Source organism: Mixophyes fleayi, chromosome 11 (genome assembly GCF_038048845.1).
Source record: "Mixophyes fleayi isolate aMixFle1 chromosome 11, aMixFle1.hap1, whole genome shotgun sequence".
Lineage (NCBI taxonomy): Eukaryota > Metazoa > Chordata > Amphibia > Anura > Limnodynastidae > Mixophyes > Mixophyes fleayi.
Window position 1 is genome coordinate 70,558,448 of NC_134412.1, and position 17,543 is coordinate 70,575,990.

At 42.3% G+C, this 17,543-nt stretch overlaps 1 protein-coding gene across 3 annotated transcripts in view; it reads right to left on the bottom strand.

Moving 5' to 3' along the window:
• Positions 1-17,226, bottom strand: part of LOC142107863 (putative pleckstrin homology domain-containing family N member 1) — a 50,363-nt gene extending 33,137 nt beyond the window's left edge. Inside the window, exons 1-2 of one of the 3 annotated variants that reach the window (XM_075191505.1) lie at positions 17,016-17,226; positions 16,556-16,654 (exon numbers count right to left, since the gene is read on the bottom strand). In XM_075191505.1, the coding sequence (XP_075047606.1) occupies positions 16,556-16,644 (89 nt within the window). In that variant the 5' untranslated portion in view covers positions 16,645-16,654; positions 17,016-17,226. Of the gene's footprint in view, positions 1-1,515; positions 1,904-16,555 lie in introns of those variants that run through there. The other 2 variants (XM_075191504.1, XM_075191506.1) reach the window with 2 other exon arrangements.
• Between the last annotated feature and the right edge of the window lie 317 nt (positions 17,227-17,543).

Genomic DNA, 17,543 nt, shown 5'->3' on the forward strand with positions numbered 1-17,543 from the left:
ACTGAACAGACACCAGGCAGAGGATCTGTGACCACACTTGTCCACACTCCCGGAATGTCTGGGAGACTCCCGAATCCTGGGTAGGTTTCCTGTACTCCTGAGAGAGCAGGCTATTCTCACGCATCCTGCCCACTTCATAGTGAAGTTGGCAAGATGAGGGCCTTGATGGCGTGATTTGCCCCCTCTGCAAGGGAGGGGCCAAATGACACGATTCACTGCATCCCGCCTCTCTCCGTTCTGACAATTCATTATTCCTCAAGGATTTCTCGAAAGGGAGACGTAAAAAGTTGATAAATATGTCTGTGACAGACTGTGCAGCATTCCTGTCAGAAATCTCCTCTGGTCTACAAACTTTCAAGCATTCTCTGAAAACCTACCTCTTCAGAGAAGCTTATAATATTCCTCAACCACCCTCTTAACCTCCCTACCTTACCCTATTACCACCCATTACACAATTTCACACAAGACAACTACCCCCTGACCAACATTGTTGTGTGACAGGATCATTTAGCTTATGAGTCACTTTTACCTTTACAGCCTGGCTGGGCCGAAATGCAAAATGTAGCCTTAGCCTCATGTGTCAAACTTCCATTGTCCCATAGATTGTAAGCTTGCAAGCAGGGCCTTCTCACCTCCTTGTCTGTTTAACCAGTTTGTTTATTATTTTACTATGTTTGTCCCCAATTGTAAAGCGCTACGGAATATGTTGGCGCTATATAAATAAATGATGATGATGACTGCCTCCATTCTGACTGGATATGGAGAGGCCCTGCCAGAAAGGTGACCTCCTCACTGTGATCAACAAACACCAGAGCAATAGCACAGAGCAGTGTCGTGAGGCTCCAGTCAGACTGTGTAGTGTCAGAATAATCTGGCTATTTTATAATGTTTTTGTTATGTTGTTATAGAAGCTGTTTTAACTAGTTTTCTTTATTTTGGCTTCTATCTGTTTTGTGGTTATTGTTAATGAAACAGAATTAGTTAGCGCTCAGTGTCTACATATGTGATGAGTAATGATGCACAATGAAACACAGTAATGAAACACAGTGTTGAGTAATGCTTGTATTATTATGTGAATGGGAAATAGTATTAACAATCACAATCATACAGAATATTTTTATAAAAAAGTAAAGCCAATGTCACGCTATAAGTTTATAAATAGTTCATAAATAGTTTAGGAACTGTATGCACTTCCTGTTTAACCAGTACTTTCAAACGAAAAGATGATATGATATGGTATGTTTCCTGCTTCACGATTCTATCACATATGATAAACTGTGTTGGTGGTTAAAAATAATAGATAGTGTCCGTCAGGGGCGGATTGAGAACTTAAAGTGGCCCTGGAAAAAAGTCTGAAAGTGGCCTCATGTGGGCGGGGCCAAATAAATGGTAGGCAGGGCCCAGTATGCGTGTGTACCCACTGTGTCTGTCCCCGTATGTGTGTGCGCTCACTGTGTCTGTGTGCCTACTGTATGTACCAGAGTATATGTGTCCTGTTCTTGTCGCTTTCCCTACCTGTGGCTGCTGGTGTCTTTAGCTTAGTTGTTGCTCATCTGGATCCTGGAATGTTGAGAGTAATATCTGGAAAAAAAATGGGTACATTAAATTAAGAAAACTCCAATGAGCCCCGGCGTTAAATCAATAGCACACACGTTTAATAATTAGGCCTCCCTCTAGCTCCATTAAAATAAAAGTATTCACATTTGATCAATAGATCTATTTCCCTCCAACCAACCCAAACATTAAATTAATAGTATCCGCATTTAATAAATTAACCTATTTCCCTACGTCCAAACAGGACCAGCAATAAATAGCATTTACGTTTAATAAATATAACCATTTCCCAAAATCATCCCTTGCCTTAATTTATTCATATTCACATTTAATAAATAGCCCTCCTCCCCAAAATCAGCCCCACATTGAATTAATAGCCCCAAACTAGCAGTAAATTAAAAGTCCTGCCTACTTATCTTAAATTGTTAGGCCCCCCCACTATTAAACTAAATTGCCCCACCATCACCCATTAGTCACCACCTAACTCACACCCCCATTTCATTACCATAAGCCCCCCTGCCCTCACCCCCATTTCATTGTCATATACCCTCCTGCCCTCACCCCCATTTCATTGTCATATGCCCTCGCCCCCATTTCATTGTCATATGCCCTCCTGCCCTCACCCCTTTTCATTGTCGTATGACCCCAGTCCTCACCCCCCATTTCATTGCCATAAGAACCCCTGCCCACACACTACAGTGACATAAGCCCCCCTCACCCCCATTACAGTGACATAAGCCCCCCTGCCCACACACAATATACTGACATTAGCCCCCCTGCCCACACACAATATACTGACATTAGCCCCCCTGCCCACACACAATATACTGACATTAGCCCCCCTGCCCACACACAATATATTGACATTAGCCCCCCTGCCCACACACAATATATTGACATTAGCCCCCCTGCCCACACACAATATACTGACATTAGCCCCCTGCCCACACACACTACATTAACACACACACTACATTGACATAACGTCTCCTGTCCTGGCCCTCATTACATTTCCATAACACTAGCACACGCTACATTGACATAAAACACCCTCACACTTACCTTATTCCAGCGGCGCTTCCTGCACAGTACACATGGGACAGCACCAGTCACATGGTGCGCGTCCCATGTGACCTTTGTTTATTACTGGATAGGACAAGGAAGCGGCCACGCATGGGGGCGGGGTTTATGATGAGTTCCGCGGCCACAACAATGTTCCCCCTGCTGGCACCTCTGATTCAGGGGGCCTACGCTGCCCCCTCTCTCCCCCCCCAATCCGTCCCCATATAAGGCTGGCACTGATTGTCGGCCGGCATCCATAATAAAAAAAATAAAAAAAAACCAGATAAAAAAATAAGATGTAATAAAACAAGAACTTCAAGTCAGCCGACAGTCGGCCTCATCATGTCCCCGGCCTACCGGTAAAATTCCCGGTAAGCCCAATGGCCAATCCGCCCTTGGTGTCCGTAAAGCTCTTTTGAAATCCAATTTGCCATTTCCTCTTGCAGCCCAGGCTAAGGGAAACTTTCTGTTGTGGAGTAAAACAAATATTACCTTTATTGCGGCTGCAGATTTCATTTCCAAGGTGATGACATCAATCCTTCCTGTGAATCAGTTAGAATATTTTCAGCGTATAAAACCACATTTATCATTGTGGTTCGTTAGGAAAGAAAATTCTTGATCAGAGCCACTGAAAGCCCAGCTCATAATAGAAGAGAAGGAGAAATCTAGTTTAGGTAGAGTTTCAACCATTTCAGAAGGTTCTGCTGGGGAAGGTGAAGGGAGATGTGCTGCTGTCAACCATGAACAGGAGAAAATAATTTGCATCACTGTCAGATGCCACAGCTGAGGTGTCTGAGCAACAGCTACAATACAAGCTAGACCCTTTTCGGCACGGAGAAGCAGGGTCCCAGCAATGTGTGGTGGAGTTAGTGAGCATAATTATAAACACCCCAAATATGACTGAGGAAACATCCAATATAATTAAACTAACAGTCAGTAGTAATGGTTGGTCAATGGGTTTGGTAAAAATGTGTCCAAGTGAGAGGATTGTAGGTGGAAGAGTGAAAAGTGCATCTCCTACAGTGCTGGAAGATATATATAGTATCTGAAATGCCAGGAAGCCTGTTTTGGATTGCCCTACAAGAGGGGGCCGGTATGAATATGGGGTACGTTATCATCTAATGAAAGGTTTGCTTCATGTAGCATCCAGGGGGCTCTTACACTGTAAGGCCCAAAGCTATCCCTAGGAGACAGGTAAAATAGAGATTGCGGCAAAGGAGGCCACAGTCTCAGGATGGGGGCATAGAAGCTGTTTGAGGAATCGGCAGAAAAGTGCAATTATGTCACCAGAATGGTCCCAAGGAGTAAGTAGTAGAGGCCCCAGTACGGCCTCTATGGTCATCAAGAGGGCTTCATTTTCACAGAAGATAAATGTGTCAAGCTGCTAGTTTCCAGCAAGTTTGAAATGTGGAATCTGATTGGTTGCTGTAGGCAACGTCTCCACTTTACAAATCCGCCGGAAACTCACAGCTTGATACATACACCCCAAGAGTAGTAAATGTGGGGCATTAGGAAGGTAAATCCATTTCTGTATGTTCACGTTGTTAGCTGTCTTTTCTGTTCACAGAGTCATTGCCAGTTATAGCTAAGACAAAGCCTAATTTACCTGCTGGGAGTGAAGAGAGCATGCTGGTAGAAAGTTGCAGCCATGAATAATAGCTGGCTGGGAGCCTCTTCAGCTGGAGCAGTCTGAGGTGCAGGTAAAAGTTTGTGGCTCACACCAGGCAGGGTGCATTAAAGAATGTATAATGGACATTGCTTACACAACATGAAGTAGTAGATGACCATAGCACATAAACAGGTCTATGGGGAACAGCAGGTGCTGAAACACAAGCTAGACCCGGAAACACAAAATGCATTCAAAGGGAAATCAGGAGGACATCCTTTTTAGCAGAATTAGATTCTTTAGTCAGTGTGCCCTTCCAGTGTCTCAGTGACTGAGCTGCTTGGCACGGTACTAGAGCTCTAGAAAGGTGGATGGGTAATGCAGGAGTGCCAACAAAGATGAGGAGCATTATGATAGATGTGAGTTGTGGTTCATTTGGGGCAATTGATCTGTCTACAGCTTGGCTGCACAATTTATGGGCGAGAAAGCAAGCTAGGATAGTGAAGGTAGGATGGCAGGTGAGGGCTCCAAGGAGGTAGGTTAAAAGGGCGTGTAGAGGCATGCTAAGGGAGAGTCCAGGCTGCAAGTACATGGGCAGGCTTATTTGCACCATTTAGTATGCAGATGACTATGGGACATTGGGACAATTGTACTAGTCCTTAGTGAGAATAATGGGGAGGTGTAAGTGTACCTAGGCCTGCCCTTAGTCTTGCACTTAGTCTTGTACTTGGCCATGGGGATAAAAGAAAAAAATTAGAACAGATAGTCACGTTGCTGCCTGTGTTTAAAAACATGGCTGAAAAGTCACATAAGAAGAACGATAGTAAAAGGGAACAGTGGACCAAGAATCAAGTTCCAAATACTTTTGATAATTAGCTGTGACTTTTGTGATAATGGGTAGTATTATTGAGTAAGAATGCGCAAGAAGGTGCATCCTCATTTAAGTATATTCTTATAATTTCAAAAGCATATACAGATTATGTAGGGGCTTGCAAGGTGGTATTATGATGTGGAATTCAGGTAGAGCAAGGTGTTATGCACCACCATGCTAATTGCATGGGTCACACTTACTCCCATTCTGTCCCTGCTGTTGCTTAGCAGTCGGGATGCTATGTCTCCTGCCTCTGAGCAGCACGCTCTTCTCTGCGGCTCACTCTGCCTATTCTCTCTAAATCTGGACGCTGTTCACCTCTCCTGTATTTACTCCTAACTCTAAACACGGCCCAAAGGCTGTACATTTGCACCTTATAGATGGATTTACTCCATAATAGCCCACTCTCCCGAAATGTCTGGGAGACTCCCAAATTTCGGGTCGGTCTCCCGGACTGCCAGGAAAGCATGCCATTCTCTGACATCCACTCACTTGCTAGTGAAGTGGGCAGAATTAGAGCCCCCACAACGCAATTCTCGACGTATCATGTCATTTTGGCCTCGCTTACTGCTGCAAAATGACACTTAGACGTCATTGCGTTGTGGGGGCAGGGTCAACATGACACCACTCACTGCGCCCCCCCATCCTCCTCCGTCCTCTTACCCCACCTCCTCTAGGGATCTCCAGGAGGGGAAAATTAAAAAGTTGGGAAGTATAATTCACTCCTATCTGAAAATGAGGCCCTTTGTGAGCAGCTAAAGATATAAGAAACAAAAAGAAAAAACTGAACCCTAACTGACTTTACTGACAGTAGTCACAATCTGTATCCTGACACCTACAGGTTTAAAAAGAACAGACCAACCATAGGGTTAAACAGGCTAAAAATAATACTTAAAATGAAAAACAAATATATGTGTTTGAATTAATTATTGAAACATATAATTATATTTCATTTATATAATGTTTTGGAAACTTTGTTGTTTAACTTTCTTTTAAGTTCATAAGTAAAGTTTATGTGTAAGCATCAAATGAATTCCTAAACCCCCTCAGTCCAAACTGGGATATTAATGAACTCAACAGAACTGGTTCATTAATTCAAGCTTTATTAAAATAGAAATTCCAATAATTTTTTGGCTGCTGTCTACAACTCGAGGTTCAAAACATTTGACTTTTGCTGTGTTGATGCCCAGAGGGATAATAAAATGAATTATCTCTTAAAGTATCAAATCTATCTAAAAAAAAAAATAATTGAATTATTTTCTTTAACACCATATTTTAGGGACTGTGGAAGTCCTGTGGTGCAGGATCAATTAACACTGCGATCATTAGTAGTACATTTATTACATTAATTACCACTATTATGCTAGCATAAAAAATGATTCCTAAAAAGTGAGATTCATAAAAATAATAATACAATGTTTTAACCATTTTACTTTATACATAACATAATGAACTAATACAGATAAGGGCCACTGAGTTTATACAATTAACTCAAGTAAACTCAGCCTACCCTTACAGTAATGAAAGATGAAGTGGGCTATAACATTGTCTGAAGTGGAGCCTGAGATAACAGATTTAATAGTAGATATTATCATTACCGTTTTAAGTGTTTCTGAATGGCTTCCTCCGCGTAGAGATATGCACAACATATTGTTTGGCCTCTCCGTCATTTAAGATTTTGGTAGATATGCTCCTGATGGTGGAGGAGCTCCAAAATGCATAATTGGACAATAACAGGATTTGAATACCAAGAGGCTCTTTTACAGCTGGACGTTTTTTGTTTTAAGACACACATTGCTATACGGCAGATATAAAACAAGAGATGTCCAGTATAAACAATTATTCAGCGCTGAGTCATAAGACTCTTAGGGGGAATTCCACTGTCTGTGATGTTCAGACGCACACTTTTGTATGGTACCCCAACATTGCAGAACTTCCTGCAAAACTCTATGGGGTGTGAGGAAAAATCTGCACTGTTGCATCGCTGCAGAGTGCCCAAACAACAGTTCAGGAGCCACTCCGCTGCTCAGCCCGGACAATTGAATTGTAACCTTTATGTATACAATCTGGTGTGGGCAGTGCAACAGGTAGAACAATGATGAACCATACAAATCTCTCTAAAGTGCATATGCTAATTTTAACGCAACGGTGAACCATAAATATTTTTACCCAGCAGTTATGCTATTTGTAATCACAAATTTAACTTGATAACAGTCCAATATCATGGATTAAGATTAATAGGTTCACCTATAAGTGCGATTTTACCACCTGAACACCAAAGGGTATATTTACTAAACTGCGGGTTTGAAAAAGTGGAGATGTTGCCTATAGCAACCAATCAGATTTTAGCTGTCATTTTGCAGAATGTACTAAATAAATGATAAGTAGAATCTGGCAGTATACGGTGCAGGCAGGACAGGGAGCAGTACAGGCTGGAGAGGAGACAATACAGGGTGCAGGCTGGAGAGGAGAGGGTGTAGGCTGGAGAGGAGACAATACAGGGTGCAGGCTGGAGAGGAGAGGGTGCAAGCTGGAGAGGAGAGAGTGCAGGCTGGAGATGAGACAATACAAGGTGCAGGCTGGAGAGGAGAGGGTATAGGCTGGAGAGGAGACAATACAAGGTGCAGGCTGGAGAGGAAAGGGCGCAGGCTGGAGAGGAGAGGGTGCAGGCTGGAGAGGAGACAATACAGGTTGCAGGCTGGACAGGAGAGGGTGCAGGCTGGAGAGGAGAGGGTGCAGGCTGGAGAGAAGAGGGTGCAGGCAGGACAGGAGAGTGTGCAGGCTGGAGAGGAGAGGGTGTAGGCAGGACAGGAGAGGGTGCAGGCTGGAGAGGAGACAATACAAGGTGCAGGCTGGAGAGCAGAGGGTGCAGGCTCTGGAGGGGAGACTGTGCAGTCATTCCCTTGGACCAGGTGAAGAGCACAGATCTGAAGGTAAATCGTGTGTGTATCAGCAGACTGATTGGAACATCAGTCTTTGTAAATTGTTAGTGATTACAGATTGGTGGAAAGCTTTTGTAGTGTGTACCTAGCCTAAGGCACACTGAAGGACAAGCCCTAAGAATTTAAGCTGATTGGGGCCCAAAGTAAACACATTTGATTTAAAGCAATTCAAAGCAGTTACGATCAAAGATAAAGTTTTGAATGGTTAGTGTCAAACTGCTTGATTTTATATGGTACTGTGCAAAGTACTAATATTGATTTAACAAATATTCAGTGTAGACAGATTCAGATTATTGTTAACCAACAATGTCTGCAAAGGCAATAAATATGAGAATTGAAAGAGAGCAAGTGGAGGAAATGTCTATTTAATATACCTCTGTTACACAAGGGCGGTCTGTTGAACAACAGAAACCTGTTGTGTAGCTAAATTATTTGCAGATCAAGCAAGAGCAGGAGTCCATTGCTATTGGTGCCACTTTTCATGTAATTCGTGATATTAACCATACTTGCCAACTCTCCCAGAATGTCCGGGAGACTTCCGAAATTTGGGTACATCTCCCAAACTCCCGGGAGAGCAGGCAAATATCCTGCAAACGGCCTCTCACTGTCAAAATGATGCAATTCGCTGTGAACCGCGTCATTTTGGCCCTACCCCCGTGACAAAAAACGGCATTTTGTCACGGGGCAGGGCCAAAATGACGCGATTCACAGTGCCCCGCCTTCCAACCATGCCCCCCTGCCTGAGATCTCCCGGAAGGAACTTTAAAAAGGTTGGTAAGTATGATATTAACCAGTCCGCTAATGGCGATGAGAGCGATTTTCAGTCTGTGTTACCTCAATCATGTTTACATTCATTAAAAGACAGTATATAAAGCATATAAATCCAGGGCCGGTGCTAGGGTCCGTGGTGCCCTAGGCACATTTACAAAATCGGCGCCCCCCGCCTGGCACATTTTCAAAATCAGTGCCCCGATCCTGCACACTTACAAAATAGTGGTGGGGGCGCCGATTTTGAAAATGTGCGTCTTTTCTTACCTGCTTCTAACTTGCCTCCTCTCTACTACGTCTGCTCCCCTCCACTCACTGACACTGTCGGGCCGTGATGATGATGTCACGCCCGACAGTCAGTCAGTGAGTGGAGGGGAGGAGACGGAGCAGAGAGGCGGCGGTGGTGGTGAGCAATAGTCCCTCCCCCCTCTCTGTGGATGTATGTGAAGCTGTGCGGCGGCCGTGAAAGGTATGGTCAGCGGTCGCCGCACAGTTTTAAAGAAATTTTTAATCTGTGGTGCCCTCCAGAGCCCGGCGCCCTAGGCAAGTGCCTAACCTTGCCTAATGGGAGCACCGGGCCTGTATATATCCCATTTTAACACAGATGTTTATCAATATAGGTATTAGTGGTCGCAGAAGGTTCTGTAATGATGACCATGTAGACCAGGATCCAGGGGTATTTTTCAGAGACTAGATAGCAGCAATCATTCAGTAGACAAGAGATAGATACCAGCTATCCCCAGTGGATTAAAGAACATTTTGTAAAAATTCTTCATTAACCAGACAACATGCTTACAGATGTAACTAAGCTAATTTGAGGAAGTTTCAAAACATAATATATCAGATCAAAGATTGAGGTGATGCAATTAAACAGTCATACACGTGACGATGGACAGAAATAAAATACTAGCTAAAGTAGATGCACATATTTGGTGTAATGCGTCTATTATTTGGAACTGGTCAAGGTCATGTTAAAGTATTACACATCTCATTACTCTCCCCAAAATTGAGTTACATGTATCGCTACTAAATGGTGTACTAAGTACATGTTGTTGGGCAAATACATCTGTAAGTGTTATTTGTTTTTCTACATTACTCTTACATACCACAATGCACACATGTAATCACAGCACGGGATAATTGCTCTGTACAGCGTAGAAGGTGTTAACATGGTTCAAACAACTATACCCAGGCTCAAAATATGGTGCTGTGTAGAACAGTTTATTTACCAGCTTGAAAAACCACTACTTAAAGAGAACATATCATTTTACCCATGCAATATTTATAATCAACCATTGGAATTGAATAAAACTTGGTGTATGTATCTAAAAATACTGCCCGGTTTAGCTTTATGTATGGCTTAAACTTCAGACTTTTTATTACATTTGTCACTTTTTTATACATTGTTTGCAGTGCACCTACAAATGAACGTCTCAGCCAAAGTTACCACTCAGTGGGTTTAAATCTTGTTCAATACAGGATAAATGTATAGATAATGTATAATCAACATATACTCTGAGTAGAATGCTTTGGAGATTTATTTTTAGCTTTGTAGACCCCAAATGATAGGCTATTCAGACTGTTTTTGGCTATTCTTAGAGATCCAGTTGACCACTGTCAGCCAGTGTGTTATACTGTGTGTAAAGTCGCAGGCCCCTATGTGATATTAACACTCCACCCAAGAGCCAAGTGGCCCAATCTCAATCACACACAATTGGAAATGGATCTTGTTGCTCATGCAGGATTACTCAGTTTGTGGCCACTTTAAGAGCCAGGATAAGGGTTCGTCTTGGTGATGAGTTACCCTGTTTCCCCGATAATAAGACCTACCCCGATAATAAGACCTAACCCGATAATAAGACCTAACCTTACTTCTGCAGAACGGTGAAAAATAAGCCCTACCTCTAAAATAAGACCTAGCTAAATCCCCATTTTGCCCGGTCCCTGCGCTATAATACAATGCCCCCAGCTCCGCCCCCTCCCCCACATGAAATGGATGCCGCTGTTAAAGATTTAACAGTGGCATCCAATCACAGCTGCAGCGTCTCACTCTCTCACAGCACGCACCCTCCCCTCATTTTCTGTGAATGACGCTTGCGTGCAAGCCAGCGTCATTTACAGCAGCGCCGCTAAGAGTACAGAAAAAGAGGAAAGTGAAGACAAAAAAAACGGTAAGTAAAGTATTGTAAAGCAGGACTGAGGGGTATGATGGGGATAAAAGCAGGACAGAGTGGCATGATGGGGATACAAGCAGGACTGAGGGGCATTACCTGTTTATTGACATTGTTAATTAAAATAAGACCTACCCAAAAAAAAATAAGACAGTGTCTTATTATCGGGGAAACACGGTATATAAATAAATGGTTAGTGTTTAGCATTGGGAAGGAGGAGAATCCAGCATGAGACCAAACAAGGTGGCTCTATTCAATTAGCGCTGTGAGAACACCCACCTTAACAGGAACTGGTTGGCGATGGAGGCGACAGCTGTCACCCGAGAAACATTTCTGGTGGACTGTAGGGGGGTTTCAGTAATTACACTATTGAGTAAAGTTAAGCAAAGGACAGCAGTGGTATACTGTCAGTACACTTCCAAATACCAACTTTGCCTGGAATCTGCAAAATCGAGTAGAGAAAAAGCGTGGGGTGTCTATGCCAGCCAGGCAGTGCTATAGAATGATTGTATTGATATCTGATACTTCCCAGACATTGTTTTTTATCCATACATATTTTTGATATTGTTTGATTATATCTATTTTGTTGCAACATCCAAAGCGCAGTCATATCTCTTCTATTCTTTCTGGTGGCACTATAGCAGGCAAACTAGAAGCATGGATACCCTGAGGGTGTATGGATACCCTCTGCTATACTGTTAACCAACCCTAAACTGACTTACATGTGGCTGAATTCCCTAGTGTTTGGGTATGCTAGCATTTGTAATTCTGCAAGTTCAAGCATACCCGTTGGTGCCAGGGCATGTGGGAGATCACTAGTGCTTTCAGCATGGGGTAGTTGTTTTCTTTCTAGGATGAATCCTTACATTTTTTTTCCAGGTCCACTTTCCTTAGGGAATTCAGGCCTGCGTTGACTGGCCTAGGACTGGTTGTCACTATTGCAGGGGGAAACCGATGCTACGGGTTTCCCTGCTATAGGGCTACCAGCTCTGGCTGGCATAGCCTAGTGCTAGTATCAGCATATTTCAGGGGATCCCATAGTTATCATCCCACCGATTTGCTGATACCAGCCTTGGTTCGCAGCTTTGGTATTACTTTTGGGGTTGTGGTGGGGCACGTCTTTTGCTTTTTAAAAAAATATTTATTTATTTTAAGCCTTTTGCAAGGTCTGTACTAATGATCATCATTGTCTGCACCAGTTGGGAAGCATTTGTAACAAATATACCTCCTAAGAGACGTATCTGCTCCTGGTTCCACCCCTATATACAATGTAAGGTACATAGAACACCCTGACTGTACATGGGCTCTGCTAGCCTGTCTCTTCTCCCTCTCATTCTGCATCTTTAAATGTAGTGACATGCAACTGACAGACACGTCATAGTGTGCATATAGACTTAGATGTACACAATATGGAAAAGCACATTTTGCACGTGAGAATTGGACACACGTAGAACTTTATATGAGCCCCTATGTGTTTACCTAAATACAGACAATTCAGCTTAGAGGTTTATTATGTCTATCCCTTCCTTCCCCTGGTGTTCTAATCGGGGGTGTTTTGTGAATGAAGTGGGCCTGTGTACAAGATTTAGGCATGTTCCTCTTCCAGAAAATTAACACAGAAAATAATTTTTCAGTTTTGATTTTGATAATAAAATGACTCATTTATTTGCTTTTCATTTAACAGCTCCATTAAAGAGTCTTTTTGTAAATCAAATATTTTATTGTTGCAACTTGCTACATGATATTGTCTCCAAAGGCAAATTAATGGGCAGATTATCTCATAAATGCAAGTTATGAAAAGATAAAATAAGTAACTGGCTTAAAAGCCACAGATGAAACAGGCCCCACCTAACTAATGGACTTGTATACACTGCACACCCTGCGGCCGTGGTACGTAGCCCAGTGGTTCTAGTATTTCACAAACCAGCTCATCAGATAAGTAACATTAACAAACCACCTAAACTGCAATTTAAAGTTTTAAATATTTGGTTTTAGAGACATCTTTTTCGATCATAACTTTTTTTTCTGTGATACTGTATATAGTGACCACATGGAGTCCTAATGTATCAAAGTGTGTTTTGCTCTGAAGCATTATTTGGACAATGCAAACAGACAATATTTATGTAAAATGCGAAAATGTTCCAAACAGTTGTTCATCTGTTCCCACTAAATACCGCAACAGGGAGCTGTCAGAATTTGTTTTGTTTTGCTTTACTTTTGGAAATTTTTTCCTTTCCTAGTTCTCAAGTATTAAAAGCTTGCAGGCTTGTCTTTGTAAACACCATGGTCTCTATTTACATTTGGAAAAGAAGAGAGGTTGTCTATAGCAAGCAATCATATTCTAATTCTCCTTTATTTAGTACATTCTGCAAAATGACAGCTAGAATCTGATTGGTTGCTATAGGAACTTTTTCAAACTCGCAGTTTAGTAAATATACCCCCATGTCTCTAAGATGTGGTTACAGTGTATGAGCCTCAATATGTGTCACTTTGGTTAAACAGTAAAACCTGTAAGTGTTTGAACTTGCAGAAATGTAGTGTTTAAGTAACTTTGGAAATGACAATTGTTTCAGATATATTTTGAGCTGAAATGACTATATATATTCTAGGGAGTATATTTACTAAACTGAGGATTTAAAAAAGTGGAGATGTTGCCTATAGCAACCAACAGTGTCGGACTGGCCTACAGGACTACCGGAAAAATCACCGGTAGGCCCCTCTGCCTTACGGCCACACCCCCTTCTAGAAGTGGGCGGAGCCCATTCAGCTCACATGTTCGGTATCCCTGCTGCCCTCCCCGGCGTCCCTGCTGCTGTGTGTACAGAGTTCATATCGTCTGCTTGTTATAAACCTTTGTAATCATTCTCGCTGCCGGCCTGGTGTGGAGAGTTCCCCAATCACCATCCTGATATCACCCGTGTTACACGCAGTACGTGTGCCCAGATCCTGCCAGCGTGTTAGACAGAGGAGCGTGTGCCTGCTGGGAGACCAGGTCCAGGGATTCTTGTCAGATATTTCCAGATAAGGTTTGACCACAGGGAACAGTTCCCCCTACGCACATCAGACTTCTTGTCAGTAAGTGTGTTACACACAAACTGTCTGAGCGTGAGCGGAATAATAAAGGGAATACTCGTAGAATATGGTGATCGGCGTCCCTGCTGCTACAGATGACTGGCCGCAGTCATCTTTCAAATGCGATCGCAGCTGCGATCATGTGACCTGCCCCCTCCCCCCCTCCTGTCAGCTGACTGTCTTATGCTCCCGCCACCGCTGAAGGACTAAGTAGCAGAGGCTGCATCAATCAAAACATGGGTAAGTAGATTTTCTTATTTTTATTTAATATTATTGGATATGTCTTTCAATTTCCTCCAAATTCCAGGACTTTCACTTGACACAGAATTATCTTTTATATATATATATATATATATATATATATATGTGTGCGCGGATTGAGAGAGCACTATTCCATGGCATATGTGAATTGGGGGGCACTATTGAGGGTATAATTTGAATTGGGGACACTATTGTGGGCATAATATGAATTGGGGACAGTATTACGTGGCATATGTGAATTTCGGGTACTACTGTGTGGCATAACATTGTTTGGGGGCACTACTGTGTGGAGTAACATTGTTTGGGGCACTACTGTGTGGCATAATATTGTTTTGGGGGCACCACTATGTGGCATAGGGGGGCTGCCTATCTATACTAAACTATAGTGAGGGGGGGGGGGCTGCCTTTGCTAAACTATGGGGAGGGGGGCTGTACAGAGAACACTATAGGGAGGGGGTGATGGGACCTTTAATTTAATGCTGGGGTGGTTTGTGTCTATAATTGAATGTAGGGCTGAGTGTGGGGAGGAGGGCTATCTATTAAATGTGAATATTAATATTTAATGTGGGAAATGGATGTATTAAACGTAAATGCTATTAATTTCTTGCTGGGGCTGTTTGGAGGGAGGGTAATAGGTTTATTTATTAAATGGGAATAGTATGAATTTAATGTTGGGGTCGTTTGGAGGGAAATAGATCTATTTATCAAATGTGAGTACTATTACTTTAATGTTGGGGCTGGAGAGAGGCCTATTTATTAAATGTGGGTGCTGTTGATTTAATAGCGGGGATGGTTGGTGTTTTCTAAATGTATCCATTATTTTTTCCAAATAGGACCCTCAACATTCCAGGATACACACAAGCCGCAACTAAAGAAACCAGCAGCCACAGGTGGTAAAAGTGACAACAACAGGTAGGACAGTCTGTCAAATGTTCTGAGTCTAGTGCAAGCTTAGCTAACCTGTGGCACTCCAAGTGTTGTGAAACTACAAGTTCCAGCATACCCTTCCAGCAATAAGCTGCTATATATTGGCAAATCATGCTGGGGCTTGTAGTTTCACAACACCTGGAGTGCCACAGGTTAGCCAAACCTGATTTACTGGAACAATCCCAATTTTTGGTGACTGTTCTACCCAATCTAAGGGGCAGGTCAAGAATGTGTACTCTATATACACACTGCATTCTTTATATACTACACTATGGTACTAGCTGTCCTTTATGAGCTGACCACTCCCCCTCTAGTGTCTGGTCCCGCCTCTATGATGGCCGGCCACACCCCCACTGGTGGGCCCCTAGCGTTGCAGTCCCCCGGTGGGCCCTTCATGCCCCAGTCCGACACTGGCAACCAATCAGATTCTAGTTAACATTTATTTAGTACATTCTACAAAATGACAGCTAGAATGTGATTGGTTGCTATAGGCAACATCTCCACTTTTTAAAATCTGCAGTTATTAGTCAGTAAATATACTCTTAAGTCATTTAGAAAAGGACTAAATATTGTTTACTTATATGTACTCGGATGATATGTTTTGAAAAGTTAGCCAAAGAGTTTACAATTTAAATGGGACATATAAGAGCTTGTACCTAAAAATTCTCAATATATCAAAACAACAAGCAATTGACACACACACACACACACACACACACACTTCAATCTGATACTTGTGTGATGAGAATTGTCCCCAGTTAACATTTGATCTGCTATCTACATTTAAAAGTAGTTAATAAATTGTTACCCACACATTTCAACCTCTATCAATTCAATACAAAATATTAAATTGGATGGTCAGATTGTTGGATTTGGGACCAGTGGTAGAGAAGTGGGCTAATTATTAAAGAGGGTATTTCGATGAAAGAGAACCATTTAAAATATACCCAATTTGTAAGTGGAATTCTCATTTACTTTATTTCCTAAAGTGTTCTGTAAAAAAATATAAGTGTAGGCTATTGAGCACAAATAACCATATTCCTTGCCATATTTCTGTTTATTATATGAGTAAGAGTGGACATAATGTACGAAGTGTACCGCTGAGATAAAACTAAATATCATCTATCACCAATTGAAGACTGCCCCCCAGTGGCCAAATTATCATGAAAAATTGACCGCTTGCTGAAAATTACAATACAAAAACTTCTGAGCTCAGCATCTCTTAGACGTATATTGTTTTAAAATATATGTTACTTTATAATTCCGCTTTAGTATCCGTTACGGACGTAACATATTACTGATTGTGATCGATGACACTTACCTGCTCCTTTCTTTTCGAAGCAATTCAACCTCCTCATGCCCATCACTGTTAGTGTTGGTACCCCGAGCTGTTACGCTGCAGCAACCCATCTTGGGACAGCTGTGGAAGTACAATCTGCTGGTCAGCAAAACCTCATAAACACACAGGCAAATGGAAGATGTGGGGAGATGGGATGGCCTCACACATCCTTCCTCCTACAAATCACACAAACAGTGTGGAGAGGGGAAGCTGACCATTGACAATATACTAGAAAATTCAGAAACCGGTAGTGTGAAATGAAGAGAGCTTCCTGTTAGGTTATAGCTTGTTTCTCTTTCCTGCAGAATGAGATGACCTGAGGGGGGAGGGAAAGCTCCGGCAAGTTTTCTCAGTTTTAGAGAAAGAAAAGAACTTGTAGGCAGAGTGAAAGGGGAGACATAGGCTGAACAGATCCTGACAAAAGAATACACTCTCTTCATACCGGTCTAGAGAATTGTGTGGCTAATTCTAAGTGACACTTTGCAGTCCCAATTCTGTACAGTGCGAAACTTCTGCTCCGCTCCAGGGGTAGTAAATCCCAGCAAACTGATCTGTCGCAGTGGATTATACCATTTCATTTCATGAAATCAGCAGGTCTAAAACTGTCAGGGATATCAGTACAAATATGACACGTAGAAATAATTCTGCAAGTTGAATTCTGTCCTTAGCCAGGTATTTCCCAACACCAAGCCCTATTTTTTTTTTAGTGTGGGTGGAGAGAGTCGCATTACTGCATTGATTTACAATAAATCAAGGAGAGAATTCTACCTTACAGAAAACACATTAAGTTGGTTCAATGGCCAGCACTAATAACCACTGTTACATACGTGGAACTTGTCATAGTTGTAGAGAGCTCAATTTAACACATTAAGGCCCACGAATATTTACACCAAAATAACCAGACCTATTTTAAAAACGTTTAGATGTTGGCTACATTGTGAATGTCTTTTTTATTTCTTTGTTTACACAA